The 11,121-nt window shown below is 36.2% G+C and overlaps 1 protein-coding gene across 1 annotated transcript; it reads right to left on the minus strand.

Annotated features, from left to right (window-relative positions):
• Positions 1–656: 656 nt before the first annotated feature.
• Positions 657–10,853, minus strand: LOC129242728 (mucin-2). The gene is made up of 2 exons (XM_054879530.1): positions 10,522–10,853; positions 657–2,905 (listed from the first exon to the last, which is right to left on the minus strand). The coding sequence occupies exons 1-2, from the start codon at positions 10,522–10,524 to the stop codon at positions 1,235–1,237; spliced, it is 1,674 nt and encodes a 557-aa protein (XP_054735505.1). The 5' UTR covers positions 10,525–10,853; the 3' UTR covers positions 657–1,234.
• Positions 10,854–11,121: the final 268 nt, after the last annotated feature.

Consider the following 11,121-nt stretch of genomic DNA (forward strand, 5'->3'; position numbering starts at 1 on the left):
TCTTTCTACCAGTTTCTTGAAATCTTTTCATCAACCTTGGAATTGTCGATTTATTCGGATGATTATTTCATTTAAAGATTTTCATTTAAAGACGGACTATTTTCATAATAAGTTTTTACTTGGCAAATGTTAAAGATGACATAAGAAGTGATACCGTCTGGGAATCATTCACTACTGACATTCTTTAAGTCTATGTGCTATAGTTATTTAACGCAGTATATGCACATAGGTAGAATTCTCCAAACGAATTATTTATTATTATTATTTGTTTTCCTTATTATAATAAAACTGTTAAAGGACTTTATTTGGTTCGAGCAAAGCATTATATACCCACTTCCCACACGAATTTCACACTGAAGGAAGAGCTTACTATACATAACAGACACATCCTGCTGGTCACCACATATCGCCCAAAATGCTATGCAATTCCATTGCTTTCAAAAGCGAGCTTTGAAAAATTGTAATTGTCTTGTCCGTACAGTACAGTATTTTACAACAAGTAAAAACATATGATTCTGAGTGTAAATAGTTGTATATATGTACTTCGAAGCAGCAATGTTGAAAAGTCTTAAATGCCGGCACTTCCAAATGAATTTCAATGAAATTTTCTGGCATTGCATAGGAAATCATTCAGAAGTGATTTATACAATAGAATCTTCCTGAATAATTTCTGTAACCACGACGATGTGTTATTATTCTTACACGGTTTACAAATATACCTTAAAAGCTTATACACATATTTTGGCATTATAGAAATAAATCATTACACATAATATTAATCTTTAATCAATCACAAAGTGCACAAATTGGTATCAGTAAAAGTTCCATAGATTTACATTATCACTCGTTACCAAATAATTTGAATTACTATACATACATACATACCATAAATATGGCTTAAATCGTTTACATTACGTGGTTTGAGTACGGAGGCAGTAATATTTCGAGGCTAGGCAAAGAAAATATGTCTTGTATATGTATGCATGTGCACAATTTGTATCTACTATATGTGCATATATGGGCAGGTATTGTAATTAAAATTTATTAATTCAACTGTTCACGAAATTTAACGAACAATAAGTGGAGCGCAATGTGACATTAAAATATTACCGCAGGAAAATCTTTTCAATGCCATATGTACATATACACGCCTAAGTTGGAAATACTACACAGTATAAGAGAGTTAGGAAACATCATTCATAATTATTTAAGTGTATATAATCATAATTTATATTCAGAGTCCAAAGGGTATTGCCGGTTTAGGATAGGAGTAGCCCTTCTCCTGAGGTGGGAGATAAGTGGATACCACGGTTGATAACGTCTGTTGCGGATATGTGAAAGGTACGGCAGGTGCTGGATATGTGTACCCCTCTTTCTTTGGCGCCTTTGTTGGTGTTGTAAATGGTTTTGCGGGTGGCGTATATATATATCCCGTCTTTGGATGTGGATTGGTTTGTGGAGATTCAGAAGAAATGGTAAGCGGCACAGGTGTTGTTTGCACTGTATTGGTTGGACCTATTGTTGGAGTCCTTGATGGAATCGTGAAAGCAACAGCTGGTGGGTCATATGTATATCCTTCAATTTTTGAACGAGTTGTTTGCGAGTCTGGTCGTTTTAATGGCGGGTGTGTTACTGTCGGGGGTGGTGGGGGTAAAGTTGTTGAAGTCCTTGAAGGAATTGTGAAGGGAATAGCTGGTGGGGTATAAGTATACCCTACAGATTTCGGAGGGATCGACTTATTGGTTTTGATTGGTGATGCAGAAGTAGTCAATGGTGACCTCGATGGAATCGTGAAAGGAACATCAGGTTTAATGTAGGAATATCCAGTAGTCTGAACGAGAAGTGGAGGGGCAGTTGTTGGGCGGGTTACTATTTGAGGCGAGAGGGTAACGGGAGCCTTAGATGGAATTGTAAACGGAATTGAAGGAGAAACATATGAATATCCTGTCGTTTTTGTTGGATGTGTTGTTTGTACTTTATGTGTTGGCTTAAATTCGATCGATGGTCGCGGGTATGTATAGCCTATAGTTTTAGGAGTCGCTGAAGCTAGATTAGGTGTCCGCGCAGCTGTTGCTTGAGTAGGTGGTGATTTTGTGACCGGCGTCAAACGTGTTGGTGGAACTTCAGATGGCAAGGGAAAAGGTATTTTCGGTGTTGGATACGAGTAACCAGTTGAGTTTGAGAGAGCCGGATTATGTGTTGATAGTCGAGTTTTTGGCAATGTTGGCGAAACACTCGGTGTCTTCGGTTTAGTTGTAAAAGGAACTGTAGGTCGGGTGTAGACATAACCCGTTGATTTCGGTGGTAAAGATGGTATAGTTAGTGAGGCGTTAGGCTTAGGGTAAAAGTAACCTGTAGATTTCGAAGGTTGTGAGGTAGGTATTGCCGATGGCTCATTTATTGGAACAGAAGGCACTCGCGTCGTTTGAGCTCTTGGAGGAATTGTAAAAGGAACATCGGGTTGCGTGTATACATATCCTGTTGAATTTGCAGATGTTTTAGGCGTTCTTGTTACGGGACGTGTTGGCGTTACTGGAGGACGGCTAGATGGGTAAGTAAATGGCGTTGACGGGCGAGGGTAGGAATAGCCGGTTGACTTCGATGGTTGCGGCGGTTTTTCATGCAATGGTGGTATGATCAGGTTAGATTGAGGCTGTCTCGGGGTATTAGGCTTTGGTGGTGATGGTATAGTGAAAGGCACAATCGGTATTGGATACGTGTATCCCAAAGTTGGCGGCGGAGTTGTAGGAGAAGAAGCAGGCAATCTTGGTGGTGGGGCCTCAATAAAGGGTACTTTCGGTGGTGGATAGTCGTATCCTCGTTGCTGTATTGGTGGATCATAGTTATATTTGGCTACAGTACATGATGTCAAAACTGACAGCACAAAAGCAGCCGAAATAAATGTCTGCAAAAGAACAAAAAAAAGCAGGATTAGCATATTTTAAAATGGTTGCGGTAAACAGTGGTTGAGCAAAGATAAAATGGTATATTAAATAAATAGTTATTTGTGGTATAGCTTTCTTAAAAAGAAGTAAGAAAAGTAGCTGAAATATGCAGGCATCATTTGAATTTTTCGATATCGTTTAACAATTTCAATACTCATTAAACAAATAATAATATTTAAATTGTTTGATGAAACGTTAATGACGAGGGCAATAGCCGTTAGGTAAAATAAATTATACTATATTACTAATAATTGGATACGAATTGAACGTCCAGTTTAGGGAGCTCTAGGCATTAACGGTTTTTGGTTTAAGGAACGATCAAACGTTTTTCATTGATGGTTTCAGACGAGTCTTCTCGTTACATTTCCATAACTTTTCTAAGATTTGTTTACTCCAAAGAAAATGAGTATATTGTTACTGCCAAAATATCTAATTAACCCAACAAACATTTGATCAAGGTTCAATAGTTGTTGATATATTAAAAGTAACATTTGTCTTATGAAGATTGTCCTATGTTCCATCCCCCATCCATTGCTTTTTATCCTCAGATAACAAATCAAAAGGGGACCTTAAGCCAAATTTATAACTATGTGATAGCGAAGAACTATTTACAAGTATTCGCCAATTGTTTGGTTGGGTGTTTGCTTATTCTTCTTGATATTCCCAATAACCGCTTAAACGATTTTGGCCAAGTCCTTCTTCACCTGATTTTTCAAACACAAAGGAGGTATTCTTCTTCCTCTGCTACCATCAGCTGGTACCGTATCGAATACTTTCAGAGCCGGAGTGCTTGTATCTGTCTTTATTTGCTGCGCTATGTCTATCTAGCGGCCGGCTAATCACATACCCTGCCAGAAATCAAATAGATAAACGAAATCAACGCAAGACAAGTCTTTTCCAGGCCCTGTGCTTCTGAGAGGAGTGAACAAAGAAAAATATCAAAAAACATCGCCTGCGATATTCGCCTTCGCCAACGTGCAAAGGTCCAAAACTCGTCCGCAGAATCTTTCTCTCTAACACTCCAAGGGACGCCACATCGGATGTTGTCATCGTCCAAGCTTCTGGGCCTTACGATAGGACGGGTATGATGAGAGCCTTATAAAATATTTGTTTTGTTAATCGAGAAAGGACTTTACTGCTCAATTGCCTAATTAGTCCAAACTAGCACCTGTTGGCAAGAGAGATTCTCCTCGAACTCATAACTGTCAACAGTGACGTGGGTGCCGATACGCGAGTGCGCCGACTGTTTGTTTGATGGCAGCAGGTACTTCGTTTTGTCTTCGTTCACCACCAGACCCATTCGCTTTGTTTCTTTATCCAGTTTGGAAAAGGCACAACTAACAGCGCCGTTGTTAAAGCTGATATTGCCAATACCATTGGCGTACTCCAACAATTGTACGCTCTAAAGAAATCACCAGACATAGAATCAGCCTGTCTGAAACCTCGTTTGGTATCAAAGGGCTCGGAGAAGTTCTTCCCAATTCTGACGCCGCTGCTGGTATTGAGTAAAGTCATTTTGCATAGCCGTATTAGTTTGCGGGGATACCAAACTCAGGCACAGAGGCATATAGGCAACTCCTTTTCATACTGTCGAATGCAGTTTTGAAATCCATAAAAAGATGGTGTGTGTTGATTCTCCTTTCATCGGCCTTTCCCAAGACTTGGCGTATTGTAAATATTTGATGAATTGTGAATCTTCCAGGCCGAAAGCCACACTGATAAGGTCCAATCAGTTGGTTGATGGTCGGCTTCAGTCTTTCACACAATATTCTCGCTAGAACCTTATACTCTAATCCTGCGGTAATTGTCACAGATTGTAGAACCTCCCTTCTTATGGATTGGGCAGAGCACACTTAAATTCCAAACGGCAAGCATGCTTTCATCCCACCATATTTTACATAAGAGCTGATGCATGCACCTTACCAGCTCCTCACCGCCATGTTTGTTTTGCTTATTTATAAACATGCACCCAAAAAGGGTGCCCAGCAGGACGGTGTTCAATCCTAAACGAGTTGAAATGTTATTATGTGAGACTGTAGTGTAGGCACATCAGGCATTCTCTGCTCCAATTTTTAATGTCATTTTCTTGCTTTCGTCTTCTTCGCGAATTATACCGGTAATTGCATAAGACATCTTGGCCCAGTTCAACAAAAAGCTCCGGTCCTTTCTTCTTCATTCTAATTGACTGCAATTATGCCTACTACCGAAAGCATGCCTTTTATCGATTAAAATTCGCGTTTTCGGAGACAACCGTGAACCTTGAAGGATCGTTTAGTTCTGAATCCTGGTACTGCAGATTATTATTAGGGTAAGTTTCGTCATATAGAATAAACTTTTCGACTGTGGAACAAATCAATTGGGTAGGAATAATTGCTTTTTCTAAAGAAATGTAGAAAATATCGTTGAAAATCCCTGAGACCTCTTTCATATTTTTTCATATTTGAATTAAATAAGCTTTTGAAAGTATAAGTAAAATATTGAAGCATGTAAGTGTCAATTTTAACTTATAATTTCAAAAAACTAGTCTACATCATTAGCACTGTTAGAACTGTTAAAATTAATAAATATTTTTAGTTGTGTGCTTTTTTGGGGCGCATAAGTTGTGTTTTTTGTCAAAACAAGAGTTACTATATTTTATTCTTCAAGACTCCAGTTGGATTTTACTTTCAAGTCTTTCGCTAGCTACGCATCTTTGTCATTACTTGTGACTTCTAATAGTAGATCGGCGACTTGTGTTTTCGCCTCTTAAGTAGCAAAGCCAGGAACCATATTTTTCAAATAAAGATTAATTATTTCATACTAATAGTAACTTTAACTTTTTTCAACTAATTTGTATATATCTTTTTCATACAAATTAGTTGGTAATATCACTCAAACATTTTTTTAATAAAGTTCTTTAAACTCTTTTGTTCATACATATAACTTCTGGTCTTTCTTTTCTTGCATTAAAGGCGCATTTACTCCGCCCTGTGCCAGAGATGTAAACTTTTCTGAGCATGTTCATAAGACAGCGGCTCTTTTTTCAAATTTTTTTACTCTGACCGGGTGAATGGTGAGTTTTCTACTACGTATGACATTCTTTATTCGTATTATCGGCATTTTTTTTAGAAAATAAAACACTATTTGTTTTGGATTAAGCAAACAAAATCAGGTGTCAATTTAGCTGGTAAATATCTTTGTATTGATGTCTATGTTGTAATATTTATTACCGTTGCGCAAAAACCCTACATAATAAATAAGGTTTCAAATAAAGTACAAAATATACTAAAATTTACCTAATACGTTTGAAGTGATACACTCAATTTTCTATATAATTTAAATACTTGTATGATGTCTGAGTGCTTAGTTGTTGTAGATATGTAATTTATATACGATAGGGTCCTTTCTCTAACTTTAATACGGAGCGGGTGAAATTTGGTACTGTACCGGGAATCGTAACTTAAACAATACAAAAATAATTAAAAGCACATAGCAGCACGCCCACACATACTCAAACAATTCTAAAACTTCAAATACTAATTATAAATATTTCACACAAGTCAAATTGTTTCACATTAACAATGTGTTAATACTTAATAATATGTGTTTGCATTCAGAACCAGTAAGCCAGTGTATAATTTTGTAAATACTTACATATATTTACAATGCCAAATATCTTGCTTTTAATCGAATACTTTAATGTTTTTCATTTTGCGTTCAATACATTTGTAACACGATGAAAGGAAAAAGTGAAGCAAATAATATTCTTAATAATTTTTTGTAAAGAGTTAAATAATTTGAAAATTCAAATGTCAACCACACGTCATTAGAATCATGCGTTGCACTCACTCATTAAAAATGTTGCGTTGGCGCACAAAAATTTCAAACTGGTTTATTTTGGAGTAGTAATAAATTCTCCACACAATAACGATATGCCAAACACAGTGAGGAGATATGAGCAGTAACAGAATAGATGACCCAATCCGATTAATCTTACGCCAACAAAATAAAGAAAAGATGTGACTAATATGGGAGTGTGTGCACACGTATGTATATGCATACAAATATACATACGAGGTGCGTTAAAAAAGTAAAGTGAATTTTCATTTTTCTCAAAAAATATTTATTTATTCATCAATTCCTATTTTATCTCCTTCAAAGTAGTCCCCCTCAGATATAATACACTTGTGGCAGCATATGCACTTTTTGGTATGTACTTGAGCTCTCTCAGCGATTCCGTTTTTATTTCCCCTATCGTCTCAAAACGCCGTCCTTTCATGGGTCTCTTCAATCTTGGGAAAAGGAAAAAGTCGGAGGGGGCCAAATATGGTGAATACAATGGTTGAGGCATGATAACGGTGTAGTTTTTGACCAAATAATCTCTCAAAAGCAAAGATGAGTGACCAGGATGTAAAAGCCATGCATTTTTTTCCACAATTTCGGGCGTTTTTTCGTATTGATTCACGCAAACGGCGCATGACATCAACGTAATACTCCTAATTTACCGTACGACCTTGTGGTAAGAACTGCGGATGCCCTACGCCATGGTAATTGAAGAAAACAGTGAGCCAAACCTTGACATTTGATTGAACTTGGCGTGCTTTTTTGGTTTTCGTTCTCCTGGACTCATGCTCATACTCTCACAAACAAAGTAAACAGGCTGTATTGCTGCTTCGAGTGTTGAGTATACCAATATAAAAAATAATAATAATCGATAGTTGAATGTACGTAGCCCGCGAAATTTGAAAATTCACCTTATTTTTTAACACACTTCGTACATGCATATGTATAGTTAATTACGTCTGAGCGGTATTAAATTCTGCATTACAGTATTCTTTTCTTGAACATTTTTTTCAACAAATTTTTAACAGCCAGAATTTTGTGGGTCATCATTTTGTATTTTGAAAGTTTAAAGTTCTGGAAACAAAGAAATGCTAGTTATGTTTTCAATAAAACTATTAGTATTGGTTTTAAGTCAAAAGCCCCTTAACATATTTTGCATTGCAATTACGCGGTGCGAACATATATTAATCGAGGCGTATACGAGGTGCCAATGTTCGAAGATCAATATGTACATATTTATAACAATAAAGAAACATGACGCAAGATTCAAGAGAAATTAAAATATGAGTACAATCAAATTTTTGGCTATTTGAACCGTTTTTGAAATTTTTCTGAACAACACATATATAAATACATAAGTATTGCAGATTTTGTAAGGTACATATTCGCCAGGCTTATTTCTTTTAGTAAAAAATTTCTTTTTCGATGCGACCTAGTTGAAAAGTTGAAGTTTTGAGTTTTTAGCAAAAAATATCATCATATCACTATATGCCGACATTGCGAACATATAGCCGTGTAATTTTAATATGAAAATAAAACAGGAAAAAACTACCACCCCCTAAGTTGTATATTTTATATAATAAATCATAACACACTGAATATATTAAAATAACACGGGTTACTCACGTTTTTAGTAACAATTCAACGCAACCCTATGAATATGCTGAGGAAAGAATACGAAAATTTTACAGCTCTGGCGCAGGATGGAATAAAGCGATATTATTGCGAGAAAAGAAAACACAATTTATCTTTCATTTTTTAGATTTTGTTGAAAAATATCTGAGAATAGTTTTAAAGATCATCTGGTGCCGTCGTTCTGCTTCTGAAACAACTCATTATTAAAATCTCTTCCACGCAGCGAAGCATAAACATGTTTACGGACATAGGTATATAAGTATATGCATATTTAAGTATAAGTATCTACAAACACGATTCATATACAAGCATTAAATGACAGCACTTATTAGGTTGAGAACAATGAATAACAAGAAAACACTGAAATATCAAGTAAAGCGTTATATAAAAAGCTTAAAACCCTTTTTACTATCCTTGTATTCTATGCTCATTGCCAGTTACAATTATGAACATTGTAATTCAAAAGAAACGGCATTGGCTTACTAGGTAGTTTACGTGAGTTCATATGTAGGTATGTGCATGTACTCTAATGTTCAGCAGAAGAGCTTCACAGGCCAGCAACAACTCCATAAACACAAGTTAACCAACCTACTTATCGGCTAAAGTTTTCAAGTTCGCCGCAAATGCTTCAGTTGCATCATAGGTAACTTCCGAGCCTAAAAAAGTGGCGTATTTATAAATGTGGACATACATACATATATATGGACTTTTATATGGCTTTAGATATGCTGTGCAAATTCTGTGCTTGGTGTATGCCAAGATCGTTCACGGAGCGTGAAAAGTGCCACTTCGCGCTTGGTAGTCGGCATTGTGGTTGCTTGTCTGACCAGCCAGTCATTTTTGACGGCCATAGGTTGTCGCTATTCAACGCTCATAATGCGTTTCCGGTCAGATTATTCAGTTGCTGGCCACCAGCTTATCGCTTAACTGTTCTGTACGAACTGGCTTTATTTGCGAGAATTGGTTGGCGGTTTTCTTATTTTAATGGACAAGTGCTTTGTGGTTATTTCTACTTCTGTGTGTTTATTCATTGTTTTCATTTTTCTTTCAACTTCAGATAAAATTTTTGAACTATGTATGATGAAAGCCATGGTACATTGTTATTTATTATATCAGTACATTTAATAAACTAAGATATCAATCCAGGAGAACTCAAAGATTTATATATAATATATATATATATATAATTGGCGCGTACAACCTTTTTGGGTGTTTGGCCGAGCTCCTCCTATTTGTGGTGTGCGTCTTGATGTTATTCCACAAATGGAGGGACCTACAGTTTCAAGCCGACTCCGAACGGCAGATATTTTTATGAGGAGCTTTTTCATGGCAGAAATACACTCGGAGGTTTGCCATTGACTGCCGAGGAAAGATTTAGAAGTGTTTAAAAAAAGATAAAACCATTTTGTAATATCCGTGTTGGAAGATGTACTTATAATTATTGAGGCATAATAAAATAAAACCAAATTGCATAAAACAACGCGACAAAAATGTGTTCCTTGTAGATAATTAAATTCCACTTGCACACTTACTTTAGAAAACATAGCATTGACGAGGATATTGTTCTTGATTTCATTTTTATTTCACAGGTTCAAGCCGCGTGCGGTGTGTTATAGATTTTAACAATTACTATGAGGGCCTTAGTTATTTTTTTATGGAAGTAATAGAGAATTTGATACATGTAAAGAACAAAATTTCATTGTTGACAAATATCGTCTTATAAGAATTAAGACTTATGCGATATTACCATAAATACTTTTTCAGCCCTCCATAAAAAATAAGTATTGTACTCTCATAGGGTTCGACAGACTTATTTTATTTTTTATTTTATAAATTCATTTAAATTTTTCTTTTATAAATTTTATGCTTACAATCACCACAGTTAATTCATATAGCTATTAAAACAACATCCATAAGTACATACATATGTAAATGCAACTTCTTTTATTTATATTTTTAACAAACACACACACATTATCTTAAGCGTTTCGACAATAGTTTAGAGGTACTTATACGCCATTGCGAACAAATTATGTTCAACGGCTCGTAATTTTAATTAATTATGCCCATGTAGGCCTTGTTCACAATTTTGATTCACTACGAGTCACGTCACACTCACCATTTTCACAAAAATACTATTTGTAAGCAGAATCAAAGACAAATACAGCTTAAAGCCAATCCTTTAATTGCTTCCTCTTTCCTGGTAATCAATTTAAGATTTATTCTACTAATACTATATAAGAACTTGATTTTGTTCGGATATTGGTGAGTCTTGGTGCTGAAACATTAATCTATATACGTATCAGCTTATATAACTCGTGTGTAAGTAAGTATGCCCGACTGCTGCTGCAGCGCAAATGAAGTGCAAGCTCGACTCTGCTTCAGTTTTGTTTGTTCGCTCTTCAGCTTTCGCAAGGTGAGCTCGGATTGGTTTTTGAATTAAAAATAGCGTAGCGGCGCCGCTTGTTATACTATACTATTGAGAGAAATATTTGACACAACGAACAGTTTTTCGCTTTCTGAAAACAGTGTAAAATGCTGCGACTTATAGCACTGCGAAAGCAGGTGTGCCCTTTTCAGCAAGTGGCAAGTTTGGGAAGTGTGGTGAATTCAGTTTACATACGAGTACACACGCCTATGCACGGATGGGTGACTATAGAAAGTTGCGCGGTCCATAACCACTAATCCGCTCTCAGTTAATTGGACAGAATCAGCTGAT

Source organism: Anastrepha obliqua, chromosome 3, assembly GCF_027943255.1.
Source record: "Anastrepha obliqua isolate idAnaObli1 chromosome 3, idAnaObli1_1.0, whole genome shotgun sequence".
NCBI lineage: Eukaryota > Metazoa > Arthropoda > Insecta > Diptera > Tephritidae > Anastrepha > Anastrepha obliqua.